The sequence below is a fragment of the Sciurus carolinensis genome, chromosome 6 (genome assembly GCF_902686445.1).
Source record: "Sciurus carolinensis chromosome 6, mSciCar1.2, whole genome shotgun sequence".
NCBI classification, from domain to species: domain Eukaryota; kingdom Metazoa; phylum Chordata; class Mammalia; order Rodentia; family Sciuridae; genus Sciurus; species Sciurus carolinensis.
In genome coordinates, this window is record NC_062218.1 from 65,812,065 (window position 1) to 65,831,502 (window position 19,438).

The window sequence follows — 19,438 nt, forward strand, 5'->3', positions numbered from 1 at the left end:
CATAGCACTCTGCCCATGTGAACCTGTCGGGTGTCTCCTGGCCATAGCAGGCAGCAGGAGGGCACTGCGTTTGCCCTGCAGTCTGGCTCTCGCCTAGGGCCTCCTGCTGCCTGGACCCTACGACCTTGGGGCTCCTTCCTGGAGAGCTGGACGCAGGGCAGCCTGCGGGGGAAGGCAAGGTGGCATGACAGCACCCCTAGCTGTCAGTCTGCCATCCTAGCCAGCCATTGGTCCACCTGTCAGTCTGTGCTCGGCAGCCATTGGCTTAACCCATAGCCTGCGGAATTTTAACTGCTCAGCGATTGGCCGGATCGTCCTTAGCCTGGAAAATTCAATTACTTAAGCGAAGCTCCCCCGCCATGCTCTCTCCCGTGCACTCTCTCTCTTCAGGGCAGATACTGTCTGCCTAATAAAATCTCTTGAGTGAGTTCCCATGTCCAAAGTGGTTTGTCTGGGTGCCTTTTCACTTTTTACCCCACCTCACAGAAAACAAGGATTTTGGGTCACTTCCCCTCAACTTCGCCTTCTCTCAGCAGGAAGCAGTGTGGCGATGTCAGCACCCATTTTTCTAGAAATGGAATGCAGAAATTGAGTGGTGTGAGATGTAACAATGGTCCACTTGGCCTTTTGAATATAGCTCTGAGGCTTATTTTTAAAAGGGACAAGTTTTCCTTTTCCTTTTCTCCCTCTCCCCTCCCTAACCTGGGGGCAGGGATCAAGATTCCTCTGAACTATCTGTGCTCCACAGGAAGGAGATGCCTGCTGAGGATCTGGGAGATGACTATCTCCCAAATTAGTGACTCCTAACCCACCACGGAAGCGCCATGGAATTCCCTAGCAGAGCATACCTGCAATGTAACCCTTGAAGAGTTCCTTTAAAACCCTACTGTCCCTCCTGATGGGCAGAATCACAGCCTTTGGGACAGGAGCCCCCTGTGTTTCTGTTTCGCTAGCAGAGCAATAAAACTTCCTTTTTTTTTTTTTCTCAAAACCATGTCCTGGTTATTGAACTGGCATTGAGGAAAAGGAAGGAGCTTTAGGTTACAAGATGACCAGCTGGGACAAAGTGGGACACTACACAATTTAAAAACTTAAATACTTTTTATTTCTGGAATTTTCCATTTAAATTTTTTTGGATTGTGATTGATCCCAGGTTACAAAAACCACAGAAAGCGAAACCTCGGATAGGGGAGGGGAGCCACTATATTTACAATATTTATTCATTATTTCCAGTTCCCTTCAATATGAGGCTACTTCATCTTAGTTCACTCTGTGTTGCGCCATTTGTCTGTTCATTTGGTCCCATTTTTGTAACTACAGTGTTCATTTCCAACTGTAAACTCTCCCCTCTTGTATTTATCTGCAGGTCTTCAAGGCCCATCTGCAGACAGTTGGTTCCAGAACAAAGCCTTAGGGAAACTCCCATTTTCACTGCTCATTCTCTCCCTCCCACAGACCAATCTTTAAAAAGATCCAATTAACATCCGGTGCCCCCAAAAGGCTCTGGTAAGGAATCTTCATAGACCAAGGACAGTAAGTATCTCAGTTTCTTGCATTCTGCCTCCTGACAGACCTCATTATTACTGGGCAAGGATCAAACCTCTTTGTCCTTGGTTCAGACTCAACCCCCTCTCCCCCAAAAGAGGTCTCAGCAGGATATCCATTAGTTCAAATTGCTGCCTCTGGTACTAAACAATTCTACCTCCCCATTCTCTGGTGTGTGGGAGGATCCCCCACCCCACGCCCATGAGAGGAGCCAGGGCCTAACAGTGCAGGGACTCTTGGCTTTCTCCTACATGGTGTTATGTCTGGATGGAATTTAGACCAAAAATAAAACTGTTTGGAAACATATGTTCCCAGAGTCACTCCTACTGGGAGGGGAGGGAACTCAGACCCACAGGCAAACCCTAACAGGCCCTCAGTGTTCTACAATGGCCTTGAGATTCTGGCCCAAATCCACTTTTAACCTCAAAAACTTACTCCTTGATACACTTAACACATAAGGTATCCGCAGAAATTCAGTGAGCTCAGTGCTGTCAGGAAGAGAACTTTTGAAAAGCATTCCATTTCACTTGGGTCAAACAAAACCAAAGATCCAGAACCAAAGATCTGGGTAGGCAATTTTTTTTTTTTTTTAATTTGACATCATTATCTCTCTGTTTTCTTCCTGGTAATACTACAGATTGAACCCCAGAGGAGCATTCTACCACTGAGCTTTATCCCCAGCCTATTGACTGATTTATGTATGTATTTTTTAATGTACCTTGACAAGTTATTGAGGTTGGCCTCAAACTTGGGATCCTCCTGCATCAGTCTCCCAAGTAGCTGGGTTTACAGGCATGTGCCACAGCATCTAGTAATTCAACATTATCCTGACACAAAAACATCACAAGATGGCTACTGAGAATGGAGAATGGAGAATTCTACTAGGGGATTCAATGTGCCTAAACAATTCCTGATGCCAGGTTTCAGTACACAGAATTCTGAACATTTAACCAGTAAAGACCAAATTCAAAACCACAGCCAGACATTCCAGCTTCAGCATGAATACCTGTCATTCTGTACTGGGACAGAATACATGGTGTTTTGGATTGGAGTGGTACATTTTCCACCAATATTTGTTTTCTTTTAAAAAATGATCACACCAAACACAACCTGAAGGTGGTTCCATTTTACATGCAAAGCCACCATTAAATAAACACATACTATGTTTGCGGCTGTCCCATTTTCCACTTCAGATTGACAGTTTTCCCTTGAATTCAGCTTTTGGCCGTCAGGCAGGAAGGAGGCAGGTAGGGAAGATGATTTTTCCAGAAGAAATGCTGCTCCCTGCCACTGTGCCCAGAAGAACATTTAGGGACCTGAGGAAGGCTACGCTTGCTACAAGGCTTTCACTGTGACATCTGTGAATCCAGGGCCAGCAAGCAAACCTAGTCACCCAAACAGGAAAGCACAGGCCAGGTGACCAGCAGTCCTGCACCTTGGAAGACCCACTTCACTTCTGGGGCCACCACCTCTCACCAGTCGACCTCTCAATCGGCTGGTATTACTCATCTACCTTTAAAAATTCAAACCATCTATTCAAATTAGAAAAGATCACTATTTTCTGTAACACTTAACATCACGTACTGCTTGCTTTCACTTATAGTGAATGTTAGCTGCATCCTTTTCCCACTCATCTTGTTAACTGGATCCTTCACTAAGGACCTTGGCTCAGGTACTTTGGGATCCCTGGGACTACCACATGGGGGGCTCCCCACAAACTATTCTTCCCAGCTGGGGATGTGGCTCGGTGGTTAAACACTTTTAGGTTCAATCCCTGGTACCAAAACACCCCCCAAAAACTATTCTTCCAAATATGCCTTCATATTCCTCTTTAGTTCTTTAGGTTGAAAATGGGAAACAAAGCAGCCCATCTACCAAACTGCAGAGCCTTAAACACGCTGGATGAAAGCTCTGGCAACTCCAGGGACCACCAAAGCACTGTAAAATGTCACTGTGCTCTGACGAGAAGATATATTTTGAAATCTAAGTTGTTTCTGAGGAAAATGGCTTCTGTATTCATGTAGAGTCACATGGTAACCCCCAGAATTCAGAAATAGAATATCATCTGGGAGAAATTCAAGCAGCAAACAGCATCCTCCGCTCGCCCACAGAATCAGCTATCTGGAAAAAGTCTGAGGGAAGCTGGGGACACACAGGAACTATGGGAGTCCAGATGAGGTGAACGGAATACTTAACACCAGGAAGCCTGGTGCGGCTGGATCACGACCGACTGGAAGGCAGAGTGGAAACTAATACTTTTATGATCTGTCTGGGGAAAGCACACGGTCAGCACTGGATCTAGAAATGGGAGGATAGAAGGAAAAAGAATCTATCAGCGTCTCCAGCACTGTTCGGAGTAAAGGGTGCCCTTGCCAGTAGTTTTATATATATGATAATCAAAGCCAGAAATGAATGAGCAGCTCCAGGAAAAGCAAGTGAAAACAGGGCTGAGGGCAGCATTTAAGACACAGGCAAAGAGGGCATGACATCACACATGCTAGGGTGGCTGAGATGGAAAAGATACACAGTAAGCGTTGGTGATGGTGTAGGAATTTGAACCTTCACACCTTCTGTCATTATGAATGCCCCACATGGGGGTGGGAATGGGAAATGGTACAGTCACTTTGTAAAATGGTATGGCAGTTCCTCATAAGGTGAAGTAAGAGCCAGGCACAGTGGCCGTATGCCTGTAATCCCAGCAATTCTGGAGGCCAAGGCAGGAGGATCACACACTCAAGTCCAGCCTCGGAAACTTAGAAAGATCCTGACTCGAAATACAAAATAAGAAAGGATTGGGATGTAGCTTGGTGGTACTGGGAATTGAATGTCCCTCAGTTCAACCACCAGTACAATACCAGCAGTATTGCCAAAAAAGAAAAAAAAAAAAAAAAAAACAGGTTAAGTAAGGAGTTACTATTGCAGGAAGCAGACGGGTCAAGCAGCAGCAAACAGCGCTCAGAGAATGGGAGAGCTCAAACTCCAAATTCTGAGCCCCCATCCACAGCTTCTCAAAACGTTTATAGGTTCTCTGGTGCCATAAGTTTTAGTCTACTTGACAGAGGGCAGAGCATGAGGTTTCTAGCAGAAAGTGTGTTTACAGAAGCAGAATGATAAGGGGAGAAACTGGCTCTTCTCACAAGCCTCCAAGAAATCTCTAGCCTTGTGCCTAAAGCCTTGCACAGGGATGCTGGTATGTGCCTATGGTTAATTAGGTTTCCTGAAGAAACTCTTGACAGAGAGGAGGGGAACTAACCCTTTCCCCAGGCCTTGGTTTCTTACGATAATGTTTTTATCATTTCATTTGACAACCAGGCCTGCTTTTGCTATCACATTTCCATATAGTCCAGCCATTTCACTCCTAGGTATATATACAAAAGAAAAACCTAATATCCACACACAAGCTAGTTCACAAATATTCAAAGCACCATTGTTTCTAAGAGTTAAAAGGTACAAACAACCTAAATGTCCATCAACTGATGAACAGATAAACAAAATATGGTATACTCAAACAATGGAATATTATTCAGCAATAGAAAGGAACAAAGTAATGATATATGCCAAAATGTGAATCAACCTTGAAAACATACTAAGTGAAAGAAAAGTACAAAAGGTTATGTACTGCATTAGTCTGATTTCTGTTGCTGTAACAAAATACCTGAGACCAAGTAATTTATAAAGAATAGAGGTTTATTTTGGAGACTGGGAAGTTCCAAGTGCAGCACTGGCATTTGGTGAGGGCCTTCTTCCCACATCATACCTTAGCACAGGACATCATATGGCAAGACAGAGTGAACATGCAAGCTTGGGTATCTCTTCCTTTTCGTGCAAAGACAATAATGTCACCAAACTCCATAACCTCATCTAATTCTAATTGCCTCCAAAGGCCTTACCTCCTAATATCATTAACACATGAACTTGGGGATGAAGTTTCCAACATGTGAACTTTGGGCACACATTCAAACTACAGCACAGTATAATTCTACCTATATGAAATGTCATATCACTAGGCATATCATAGAGAAAGAAAATGGATCAGTGACTGCCTTGGGCTGGGGGCCTTAGGATGAAATGGGGAATAAATGCTAGTAAAGAGTTTTTTAGGAGTGACAAAAATGTTCTCACGCTAGATTGTGGTCATGGCTGCACAACTCCGGTCAAATGAAAAGCGATGAACTGTATATTTTAAGTGGGTCAACTGTATGCCATATTAATTATATCTCAGTAAAGTTGTTTAAAATAAAAATCAACACAGACGAATTGTTTAATGCTAGAGATGCCAATGTGCTTATTTGATGGTGAGGAATCTATGTGTCAGGAATTGTGAATTTTCATGGAGTAAGTCACTGAGTTTTCACAGAACCCTATGGAGTAGGTCATTATGATTGTTTAGGCAGGAGATCGAGGTGGAGAGTGTAGAAAGTTGGAGAGTGCTTGAACTAAGGCATCTGGCTTCCAAACCCAGGCTCTGAACCACTGTCCACAGCTCCTAGACAGCAGGACTAAGCACGGTCAAGGGAAACGAGGGGCCACAAGAAGCTGGGGGCATCAATCACCAGGTGGCTGTGGTTTTAAGAAGGATGAAGAGGAATGAGGAGGGACACCTCAGGAAGATGCAATCTAGAATGAAGGAGAGAAGGAAAAGGGCTGTGAGAAGGCGTAAGCCCGGTGCCGAGGCTGCCGAGGCTGCCGCTGCTGCCGCTGGAAGGAACCATGCACTGGTGCTGGGCCATCTGGGAGCAGAACCCACAGGAAGGACCTCTGCGTCCGAGTCTAGGATCCGGGTTAACAGATGAGGACAAAGGACAGGAGGGCGGAGAAACAAGTGGGCAGTGAGAGTAGCTCGGGTGGTGTCTCAGATTCTAGCTAGATAGGCAAGAAAAAGCAGAGGGAAGCTGAAAGGCTGTGAGCAGCAAGCGAAAGAAGAGTCAGAGGTCAGAACTCTCTAGAAAGCAGAACAGAAGACTACAAAGTCCCAGGAGACGGGAAGGAGGGTAAGAAACAGTAGTCAGAGAGTGGCATTTTTAATGTTTAAGAAAACTGAATCAGGCATGGTGGTGCACACCTGTAATCCCAGCAGCTAGGGAAGCTGAGGCAGGAGGATCACAAGTTCAAGTCCAGCCTTAGCCACTTAGCAAGGCCCTGAGCAACTCAGAAGGTCCTGTCTCTAAATAAAATATAAAAAAGGGCTAGGGATGTGGCTCAGGGGTTAAGTGCCCCTGGGTTCAATCCCTGGTGTGTGTGTGTGTGTGTGTGTGTGTGTGTGAGAGAGAGAGAGAGAGAGAGAGAGAGAGACAGAAAGAGAGAAAGAGAGAGAAAGCTGAGAAGCTGACATTTCTATGATGACATCAATATTTGGGATGTGGCCCTGAGATTCAAATGGTTACAAATAATCCTTTAGTTCACTTTGACTTCTTTCCACATAATCTTACATCAGCGTCATTAATACACATGAATTTTTCTTTAGTATAATCTCCCTCTCCATTGAAGACGATAGTGAGAAGTGAAAATAACTGAGAAATACAGACTAAATATATCTATCTCACCCTTATGGAATGTGTTCTGAGAGGGTGAACTTTCTGGATAAAGAAAAAAATTCTTCAAGCCCATCCTACTAACTTAATCCAAAGAGCCTAAAACCACAATTATTGGCCTCACATTCATCAAAGAAGGAACCTTGTCCCTCTCCAGAGAGTGCTGGACTTCATGATAAATGTAGAAACTCTTCCATACAGTCTACAGTCATGTATCTCTAAAAAGAACAAATTTTAAAAAGTTTAATAAAAATAAAAAAGAAACTATAGTTCGAGTATAAACTAAAGACTAAAGGTTGAAAAATAATGGGCCCAGCAATGGCTGCTTCCTGGGAAATGGAGGATTGGTTTAGACAGTGTCTTCCATCCCATGTGAATGAACAGAGAGAGGCAGACCATGGCTGAGTGGTCTGTTGAGTACAGGGAGTCAAAGGGATCAGGATAATTTCTAGATAGTTCTTGGATGCAAATGTCAGATATTAGCGGGATGTGTAAGGGGCAGACCAGCTATGGCAGGGCAAGATTTCCTGGGTCTTGCCCAGGCACAACAGGTAAATTTGCAAGGACCCCTTCACCATGCTCAGCAACGTACTTCCCTGAACCGCACCCTGGGGTGGAGCATGAGAGCCCTAGTATCCACCTGACATTTGCAGACTTTTCAGAAACTCTTGTGCTCAAGATGATTAAACCATTCTAGAAACTGTAAATGCCTTTCTTTGGGAGCAGAAAGTTATGTGAATGTATGAAACAAGATGTAAGTAAACATCCAGGGTTGGAGCCTCAGTACAGCATGCTGGCCCCTTCGAAAGTCAGCCAAATGTAAACAGGGGGGCAGAAACCTGCTGGCCAAAGGAGAGCCTGCAGGCCAATTTATACACCTGGCTAGACACATCCAGGTGTTGGATCTGGGCTCATCTCCGGATGTGGCACTGGCTGAGTCAGAGTGGAGAGAGTACTAACCACCAGACTTGCTTTCGTCAAGGCCAGAGAGAGAGCAGAACGGAGAGGCTGCTTTATGATACCATGACCTCCCCACCCCCACATCCAGATCCCATTCAATCCTGTCCGATGTTCCTCTGAAATCCTTGGTACCCTGGTACATTATCATCCTGCTGAGGGTGGCAGTAACCAATCAAAGAAGTGTGGTTTTCATATTATTACCCACTCAAAAGAGGACTACCCAAACCTGCCAGCAGAAAACAATGTGAAAATAAATAATGTAAAATAAAATACCTTTCCAAAAGAGACCAAACAAGATTATAAAGGAAACACAATGCCTTCCAAAACAAATAAAGAACAAAAAAGACTGCAATGAAAGTAGAGACCTTAGTTGACTCTCCTCTCAGTACAGTGAATAGTTCACAATTTAAATTTAAGATGAACACATTACACAAACAAAACCAGTCTTCGTGCCTGGAAGTCCTCTCCACACTGTACACCAAAAACAACATGCAAAAAACTCAACTAGAGCATCTCGGGGGTTAAGTGGAGTAAAGGATAAAAAAACAAAAATGAATCTAAGAAGGTTCCAGTTAGAAATTTAAGGTTCTTCCCACATTGACCATGGCACAGTGAGTTCTCAGGAGAAAGACCAAGGGTCTCATGGGTCACCTGTCCTTCCTTTTCCAGTGCAGGCTAGGTTTAGGGGTCCCTAATCCCCAAGAAACAAGAACCTTCCTTTCTCCTCTCTCCTGAATGCCCATGGAGCTCCCCAGGGTATCCAAACCCCAACTGTCTCTATATGTCTCCAAGCAAGGCAGTGACATCTTGATTCAGTGGTACAGGTCAAGCGATCTTATCCTCTTACCTATTTCTATTTTTCCTTTTGTGTGCTACATTCTCCATCCCCCAACACATTCATCCAAGTACTGGGGATTTAAACCAGTGGTGCTATACCACTGAACTCCATCCTAGCCTTTTATTTTTTATTTTAATACAGGGTCTCACTAAGTTGCTGAGGCTGGCCTCTAACTTGTGATCCTCCTGTCTCAGCCTCCCCAAGTTGCTGGGATTACAGGAGTGCACCACTGTGTTCTACATTCTAAAATGGATTTTAAGTTTGTCAGGCATCAAATATCTCTAGTTTATACCTGTTTAAATTATATAGTATATGGGAAGAAGGACCTGTAGTAAAATGGCTCCTTATGTTCCAAGATGGGGAAAATATTCCAAAAGAAGGCAGACACCATGGCCCATTCAACCTGGACAGGAGCACTTACACTGAGCCAAAGCTCTCATGGGAAAGAGGAGTTTCCCTAGGGAAAAGCTGGCCCAGCACCTCCTTGTAGTTCCCTCACTGAGTGGTAACCATAGGCCACATTCTGAAACCAAGGCAAAACTGAAAACAACTGAACAGGGAGCTACCCTCGTGCTGTATTCTCAGCCCACACACCAAAGGCCCATGTGACTCTGGCAGGGTCCCTCCAGTGTGCAGAGGAGAGAATGAGGGGTGGGCAGCAATGACACATCACCATCGGGTCACTACAAGCACTCAGTTTTTCCCCCTGCCAATCTCATGCTCAAGCATCTCCACAGGCAAACAATGAGGGGGCGAGGCCTCAGTGTGCAGAAGCCCAGTATGCGTCACACAGGGGACCTTTCAACACCCACCCTCACACACCGCCTGAGGATGAGGTCAGCCTCCTTCTAAGGCCACGGAACAAGTCGACTTTGTGGCCAGATGGCTAACCCCCTGCAAGGCTCTAAAGATGGAAATGGGTTGGTTTTTGCCCACAGGGACCTCATTCCTTATGCATGTAGCCCAGTCAAACCACTTTAATAGGTACATTCAGGGGTAGGCACAGAAATGTTTACAAAAGCCCCCGGGAGGCGTCAGGGCTGCCCCTTCCCTTCCTCTCTCCCTCCATCTGCTCTCTGACCCCAAACCACCCCACACACACCTCATGGAGCTCACCTCCTTAAATCTCTCCATTTCAGTGATGATGGGCTCCGGTTCAAGAATCTACAATGACTTCCATTCGTCACCAGGTCACAGTCAAACACCTCACCTTAGCACTGAAATCCCTGCGTGTTTGGTCATTTGACCATCTGTTACTCTTCTGGTCCATTTATACATGCCTTGCCCTTGCTCTTCCTCCTCTTGAGCTACAGTCCTGTAGCTGAGAGCACATTCCGACCAACTTCAAATCCCAACTCTACCACCCAGTAGCTGGAGACCTGGCGCTTCAGTTTCCTCATCTCTAGAACAAGAAGAATAACAGCAGCTACTGTTCAGACCAGTATACTAGCAGTAAAGGAGAAGACAGAGGTAAAATGCTCGGAATAAAGCCTGGTGTTGGTATTCCCCAATAAATACGAGCTCTTAAACTGCTTACCTAGTCCATACAGGCCCCTTCCTCCATGAAGCCTTTCCTAGCAACACCAGGCAACATCTTCTGCTCCTTGAATGTTCTATCGACAGTCAGAAAGCACAGATACTGGCTGTAATTAGGGACTGTTTCATGGGGTGGGTTATTTGGAAGGTATAATCAGGCATTAAAATCATCATGAAATTTGTGTTCTAAAACACATACCTATGTCTCATAAAATTACCTCTACCATCCAGGAGCAATATTTCTGACAAATGCCCCCCTAAGAGATACTACATGTTTGTACCATTATAGATTTTGTGTCTTGGATCCCAGTAATTCCAACAGGACTAAAACTTGCGAAGAGCAGGAATCACGCCACAGACATCTGGGACACAGAGTTCCCACCACGCGACCACAGGGGATCATCAAGCCAGTGCTTACTGAATTTAAAAAGAATGTTATGCTCCTGGAAAAACAGAAGTAGTAAATAGGAGATTAAGAGCTTGAATCTACGCTTTGGGTACAACAATTCTCCAACTTCTTGCATACAAGGTTAAACCCTGATGAAGGAGGGGATCGGGAGCAAAACCTGGCACAGACCCATGAGGCGGCCTCAGGTCTTGGCCTCCCTGTCTCTAACTTCCATGGCACTTCATTCAGCCTTTCAGGAGGCACTTGTTCATGTCGACCTTGTTTTAGACTCCCTATCTTCTCTTCCAAATGATAAGCTTCCTTCCTTGTCTGAATGCTCCCATTCCAGGGCCTCACTGAGTTGCAAGTTTAAAACAATCAGTGTATCCAAATGTCACAGGTTTTGGCAGAAGTTTCCACTATACCCAATACAACACCATACAACAATTACAAGTGTCTCACCCAAGAAAAAGCTTCAAAAAGACCTACTCTAACTAATGGATAAGAACATGCCAACTGCTTTTAAGAAAATGGTTTTTGGGCTGGGGATGCAGCTCAGTGTAGAGTGCTTGCCCAGCATGGGCGAGGCGCTGGGTTCCATTTGCAGCACCGCAAAGAAGAAAAAAAGTAACTGAGTGCATTTAAAACAGTCGCAGTTCCTGCTTCCCCAGGAGTTGCTCCTTGTGAGGCATCTTCACCATGGAGCCGGCGCCATCAGAGCCTGCTCCTGGCTTCTCCCACCTCCTCACTGGTCAGCCCCCAGAGGATATAGCATTGATGTGAATTTCTATGGAAAATGGGGTTTGGACAGCTAGTTTTTTCTCTCCAACTTTGCATGGGATGAGAGTTGCCTTCGTGAACACATCGCCGCTCTCTCTTCCCCACTGCCTGTGCCCTGGCAGATGAAATCTGCCCTGATCCCTGCTGACAGTACCCAGCTGGGTAGGACTCATGAAGGGGTTCAGTAGGAAGAAGCCCACCTCACCACAGATACAAGTCACATTGTCCCACATCACTTTGTAAGGAATGAAGGTGATGTTTGGCATCTAATCTCTTTTATCAATTTGTTCAGAACCTAGCAGAGGAAGAAGGGTGTTATTTATTGGGCTTCCTCAAAGATTCCACCACACTCCCCCAGAATCTGACTGATCTAGAGCCTACTATGAGATCAAGCAGGAAATTCAAAAAAAGGCCTGATGTGCCTCCACGAGCATCACATGCCAGGCCTACGTCTGCACACACTGCCCAAGAAATAGAGACCTATCCCTCACCCCTGGAAACACCAGCCTACAAGAGATCTTCCCAGTAAGGTTAAAAACCACCCCAGAGCCCACTCCCTATTATCTGTGGACCTATCTAAGCTATATCCTCCTTCTCATACAGAACTATTTATAGCAGCTGCTACTTGAAATACTGGCAGTCATCCTTATGACAAGGGAAAGGTACAGACATCTACGTGAGAAGCCTGTATATTTCACCAGGAACAGTATAAACGAAGCAAAGGCAAAACACACGGTCCTCTAATATAAACATTCTCCACCGTAAGCATCAGATTATATGCATCCCACTACTAAAGACCGAGCTGTTGAGGTTTGCCTGCTTGGCTAGGAAGGTTCAGGGAGAATAACCACACCCCAAACCACAGGGTTCTGTCCTTTTAATCACGTTTCCCACCCACCCTCAACAGCAGCAGTATCAAGAGCTGAAGAGAGGCAAACTTACGTGCTCCTTCATCTGCTTAGCCACAGTGGGTGACATCATCATGCAGCAGAGGAAGACAACCAGGATGAAGTAAAGCGCGTACATGAAGCGGGTGGTCCGAGACTGTCGCACCTTGGGGCAGCAGCCGCAGCAGAGGGAGCAGCCTGCAGGCCCACAGCAGCAGGCCAACTGAAAAAGAGCACAAACATCCTCAGTCTGGGGTGATACTGTGACTTCATAAGAAATACATATTTGGTCCTCATCCCGGGATCCTAGCATAAGAGCTTCTAAAACCCCTTGGATTCCCAGAGTGATGGAGAAGAAGAGTCTGTGCTAATGAGGTGACTCGTGGTAAGCCCCTGGATATTTTAGGGTACGGGCTTCAAGAGTAGAGGCAGAAGAAATCTGCTCTGTGGCTTAGCAGACCGGAAATTTCAGCTCCCTCCCCCTCCCCCCCGCGGAGGGGAAATGTAGATTGAGTTAATTCCCAAGAGCTTCATGATTTCATCAATCATGCCTACATAATGGCATCTGCATGAAGACACTGATCCATGGGATTCAGAATCCAGGTTGGTGAATGAATCCATGTGCTAGGAGGATGGTCTGCCCCAATCCCACAGGAACAAAGGCTCCTGAGCTTGGGCCCTTCTAGACTTCACCCTGGGTACATTTTCACCTGGCTGTTCCTTCTATCCTTTATAATATACCAGAAAATAAAAATAAAGAATTTTCCTGAGTTCTGTGAGCTGTTCAAGGAAGTTATTGATCCCAAGGTGAGGTAGTGGAAACCCCTATTTATAGCCAGTCAGTCAGAATATAGGAGATCCAAATTTACAAGTGGTATTGAAGTGGAAGCAATCTTGTGGGACTGAGCCCTTAACTTGTGAGGTCTGCACTAACCCTGGGTGGTGTCGAGGCTGCATTAAATTGTAGGACACTCAGTTGGTGTCATATATTGAGCCACTACTTTAAAAACATGTTCACCACAACCTTCTGCAGGTCAACCTTTCAAGCTCCAAGATGACCATTCTTTCTAGACACCCTGCCCACAGGGCATACAGACAAATTTAGTATAAGACAGAGCTTCCACCAGAACTAGTCTGATACTGTCTTTCCTGAGCAGCATTAATGGCTTGGGAGATGGCCAGTAATAAACAGGAAGGCACAGTTAGAGAAAACATTACACTTAGAGAAAAGAAAAATTGGGGGAATCAGCTAAGAGCAAGAGAAGAAGCCAAGAACCACAAAAAGGACAAAGTAGGGTAGGAAAAACATGAAAAACAAGAAGATGGACCCAAGGACAGGAACTTCCAAAATTCAGAACCTAATAAAGAACCGTACCAGGACCCAGGGACACACTGGGGTGGGAAAAGCTATGCTTACAGACACTCACCTCTGCAGAACATAATGAAAGTATACAACTTGAAGCTCAAAGGGAACAACTGTCCACATATGATGTATATGGTGGGCGAGGGCTGTGGCTCAGAGGTAAAGCACTTACCTAGTATATGCAATGCGCTGGGTTTGAATCCAGCATGGCAAAAGTAACTAAATTTTTTAAAAAATATATTATGTATGTACATATGTGTACATATATATACACATTCCATATGATAAAATTCAATAAGAGGCTTTCTCTACTAGCCCAAAAGTTATTTTTCAAAGCAAACTATTCCAGTAACCAAGGAAACAAAAACATTATCTTAAGTTAAACCCTGACTTATATACCAGGAAGAAATCCAGAACAACATCTGTGAAGTAGATAATTAGGTTGGCATTCTAGGAAACACTCACAGCCCTGCTGACTTGTTTCTGGAAGAACACAACTATGGCCCTTGTCGCTTAAGGCTTACTACCCTGAGCATGTCACTCATCCCAGTTGATCATTTTTAAAACTGGAAACATCAATTCCTGGACAGCATAACTCTAGGACTGTCACAAGGTGGGACAGAAGAGACAGCATCTTATTATCTCTGGTTCCAGAGGGTATAAGCCTTTTGCAAAACAATCCGAGTCTTAAAAAACAAATAAATGTAGAATCCTGCATGAACTAGGAACTTTGGGTGAAGTCTGGTGAAGACACGTCAGTGTAGATTCATCTGATGAAACGAATGTGCCACTCTGGTGTATTGATAATGAATGATGTTCGTACATGTATAGGAGCAGGGTGAACATGAGAGATCTCTTTATCTTGTGCTCGATTTTGTTGTAAACCTAAAACTCCTCTAAATAAAGTGATTTTTTTTTTTTTTAAATGAGCCAAACAGTGCCTGCCCATGGTGGCTTGATAAATGAATGATGACCAAATAATGTGCAGTAAAGCCAAGACACTGACACTCCTCAAAGTGGCTGTGGATTCTGCTCCCTGGGGCGCAAGTCATGAACTGTGCCCTGCACTATGACTATTTCACAGCATCGTATCACAGAGTGTATTAGATATAGCACTCTCCCCCTTCCCATGAGAAATCATTCTATCCTCAATAGGGAATCAGACAATCTCTTTAGAGAGCTGTACTTAAAATCCTTTTAGAAGCTTATCCTTCAGGTACATTTCCACAAGAACACAGGGATTTTGACACAAACACTGGAAAAAGCCATATTTTCCAGCTATACAGGGGCTAAGGTTAAATGAATTATGGGCTTTCATAATGGAATATTATACTAAAGAGTAAATCAGAGTTGGGCACAGTGGCACAGGCCTGTAATCACAACTACTTGGGACGCTGAAGCAGGAGGATTGCAAGTTCAAGGACAACCTAGACAACTTAGCAAGACCTTCCCTCAAAAATACAAAGGGCTGAGGGAATGGAGCTCAGAGGTAGAGCACTTGCCTAAAATATGCACAGCCCTGGGTAACACACACACACACACAGTATATCAGTATTATGGGTTGAACTATATCCCCTCAAAATTCTTATGTGGAAGTACAAATACCCAGTATCTCAAAAATGAGAGTATATTTGGAAATTGGGTCTTTCAAGGGGTAGTTAAGGTTAAATAAGTTCATTAGGGGTGGTCCCTAATCCAATGTGAAGTGAGAGATTAAATTTCTGCTCTTTAAACCACATGGATGGTGACATTTTATTATGGCAGCCCCGGTCAACTAACACAGTTTCTCACACTGCTATTTTCCACATAGGCACACAGGCATGTGGAGTGCGTGTGGAGTCACAAGACCACTTGCTAATGCTAATTACCTGTAGAGTGAGCCCAGATGTGTGGAGGGATAGAACACATCTACTTATCACTGTTCTGCTCCGCTGTTTTGAATATTTATCACATGCACATTACTCTTAAAAAAAAAAAAAAAATTAAGAAATCGGACTACTTGAGAAAAGCAACAAAGATTTTGCTACAAAAGCATTTGTAAATGTTGAATGGACTTATGTGATTTTTCTCTTTCCAAAGAACCTTCCCCTCCCCCAAACAGTAAGAAGAAAAATCTTGCCCTCAAAGAGCCCTTTCCCACCCTCACGTCTGCTCTTCCTTAGAAATAGCAACAGCAAGAACAGAAAGGCTTTCATAAATAGAAGGTGCTTTGTCTTTGCCTGGGCAAAGGGTCAAAATGAGAAGATAAGCTGGCAGCTCGCTACCTGAGGCCGGGCCTCCCCCTCACAGCTTTTCTCCTTCTCCTAGGAACAGGACCCACTGCACAAACACGCATTCCATGAAAACTGTCAGTCTCCCTCCCTGGCCTCCCCTTTAGCCTTGGCACAGATCATTTTTCCAAGGTCTGAGGGAGGCCTGTATGGAACTGCTCACAGAACCATGAGCTAGGGTCAGAACTGACTTCAGGTACTTCTGTAAAGTTAAAAAGCACAATACCCTCCTCACCTAGAATTCCCAGATGGCAACAACACCAACTGGAAACAGCAAAGAATCAGGAAGAAAGCCAGACAGATGCACAGAATAGCACGCACATGTGTACAACATACACCTCTCTCATAAGAGCCCTTCTCTCCCCTCTCAAGTGGAAGAATCACAGTTCCAAAAGCCTGATTACCAGGTTTCTGAAGCCCGCAGCACATAAAAGCACCCGTCTGAGAACCAGAACTCTCCTCCAGGTGGCTCTGGGTCCTGGCTTTCCTCACCTGTAATTGGAAGGAGGCTAGGTAGACAGTGGATGGTAGGTAAGCAGATTTTATCTGACATCCTCCTGACACCAACGGCTGCCTGGAACTCTATGATGAGGAAGATTCTAAGGCTGAACATCTCCGAAGGGAACATGCAATGAATGACCAATGAGTGCTCATTCCCAGAAGCATGGGTAGAGAGGTGGCATCTGTGCCACGTTCTCATCTCTCTGCAAGAGGTGATAGGACATCCCTGTCAGTTATAAAGTTTTAGATGCTGAAAAACATGGTGGTTGGAAAGTCAGCCAGGTCAACCCCAAAGCCAGAGAGAAAATGGATGAAGGACAGAACAGCAAGAGCTCACAAGTAGAGCACACGAGAGCCTTTCAGGCATCCCCAGGTGCTGCATGGTCTATGTTTGGCATGGTATCTGTCATGCCCAGTGGTGTAGTGACTCATGTTCATGATGATGGCCCAGGCAATGAGTTCCCTTCCATTCCATTTAAGAAGGCGAAGGATGCCTCTGTCACAAAAACAATGATCCCAAACCTGGATCACATTTTTAGTTTCAAGGCTTGGGTCTGTGAGGGTGTAAAGCCCTCAGCAATGTGGGAGACACCTATTCTGAAAGACATACTCTTTAATGGTCCTAGATAGCCAAGGTGGCCTACGTGTCTAAACCAAGTACAAATCTTAAAAGGAAAGACATCCTTAAGTCCAACACTACCCTTTCTTCAGTCCCTTCTTCTGATTTCTGGAAGCACAAGAGCCCTAGCAGGGCTGATGAAAGGCATGAGATTTTTGTTAACTATGAAAATGATAGTACTGCTTCTTGATAAATGACAGAAGATGGAGTCAGAGAAAAGTCCTCAAAATGATCAAAGCTACTCAAGCTGCTAGAAGCAAACTCAGGTGTTCCTGGGCATGCTAGGGATTCTGCAAAATCAAGGAAATGAAAGAAAACATCAAAGACATAAAACTGAATTCAGATAACACTCTATATCCTATAACTATATTCAGATTCTGCATCTTTCAGTAATATATTGTGCCAGGGCCCATTTCTCCTCCTGCTCCTTTGAGATATTAGAATTACCTTTGAGACCCTGCAGGCAGCAGAGAGGAAATGAGCAATTTATTTTGCTTTAACAGCAATGTTTACTGAATTCTGGACGCCACAACCAACATTCTGCAGCTCATTTCTCCTTGCCCCAAGTTCAGAAGAAACGTCCCACTAAGGTTATACAGAGTTTATCCCACTAGAGAGTGAGGAGATGGGGGTGAGGGTGTCAGTCAATAGCAACTCTCACCATCATGGTGCCAGGGACCACACGTTACCAACAGTGAGGTAATGGAGTGATGGGACTTAAAAGCTAGAACAAGAACAAAAATCTCTCTGCTCAATAAAGGAGTCTTATTACAACCAGTGCAGCTGCAGGTAGATCTGAGTTCACGAGATGACTGTGCTCTAGAGAATAACACATATACATGTGTTAGGGAGTTGGTTTATCTGGGATTTATAGCAAATTTATGCCACACAAACAAATATATGGCAACCTTTTAAGCTTATTTAATCTTCAGTAATATTAGGTAACAATAGTTAACACTTATTAATCTCTTATTCTTTGCTAAGTACAAGCACTATTATTATTACCTATTATTATCAACCCTGTTTAACAGAGATGAGACCAGGACTCAGAGAGGTAAGGCAACTTAAGGTTAAGGGCTGGTAAGTGGTAGAGCCAAGATTTAATCCTGGCAAATTCTTCCACTCTGATCCATTTCCTGCTGGCTTAAGAAGGTGAACAGGACAGGTCACACTGATCTGAAACTGGCCCCAACCCTTGGTTTCCTCCAGAAGGGAGGCTGGCTGTGCTGAAAGGAGGAAATAAGGAAAGCAGCAGTTTGTCTTTCGTCCCTTGTGTGTAGAGTAAGCAGTCAATTATCTGAAGTCATTGTCCTTCTGTGCCCCTTTATGTCTTTCATGCAACTTCTGGCTGCAGGGTCCTCAGTGATTTCTACAGAGCTGTTCCCAAGCAGCTCAAGCACCCAAGCACCAAGCTCCCTGCCTCACTCCCAAGTCTTGCCCCTTATTAAAAGTCCAGTTCCTCTGAAGCAGGAGGAGCATCAAGTTTAAAGCTAGCCTGGGCAACATAGCAAGACCCTGTTCTCACCGCCCCCAAAAACAACAACAACAACAAAAATTTCCTAATCCTAAGAAATAACTAAACCATTCACTCATTCAGCCAGTATTCTTTTACTGCAGGCCTACTATGTGTAGTGTTCATTCCTGGGAATACAGTAGTAACCAGAGATCTTGTTTCTAACTTTACTAAGAAAGCAAACATATATATACACGTTACACATGTTGTTATATATATTTATATATATAATACATACACAACACACATACATATATAGCCATCTGCATGTTTAAGATGAGAAAGGAAACCTAGATATTCAATGAAGAGAGTACTGATCACTTAAATCATGATAGATTCATGTTATAGAATATAATGCACTCATTAAAATGATTACTCAGGTTATACAGGAAAACTTTACTGCCATGGAAAGCTGTCCACATAGTATCAACTGAAAACAGTTAATAACACAATAGTATAGAATACAACAGCATTTAAGCTAAAAACATAACCAGACAGATTGGCAGTAACAACAACAAACAATCTAGAAGGATATACCAATGTATGAGCAGTAGTTAGGAGAGCTGTAGGATTGAGTGATAATGCTATTTTGTATTTTCCAAACTCTGCAACATGCACATATCTTATAATTAGAAAAACATGACCACGAGTTTCTGTTTGGGAAGAAAACCAAATAGCATTCCTGTTCCATCTTGTAGGCGGTAAGC

The 19,438-nt window shown here is 44.2% G+C and overlaps 1 protein-coding gene across 1 annotated transcript in view; it reads right to left on the minus strand.

Annotated features, from left to right (window-relative positions):
• Positions 1-19,438, minus strand: part of Serinc5 (serine incorporator 5) — a 105,675-nt gene that overhangs the window by 50,155 nt on the left and 36,082 nt on the right. The window contains exon 2 of the mRNA XM_047556176.1: positions 12,521-12,688. Coding sequence (XP_047412132.1) covers positions 12,521-12,688 — 168 coding nt within the window. The remainder of the gene's footprint in view (positions 1-12,520; positions 12,689-19,438) is intronic.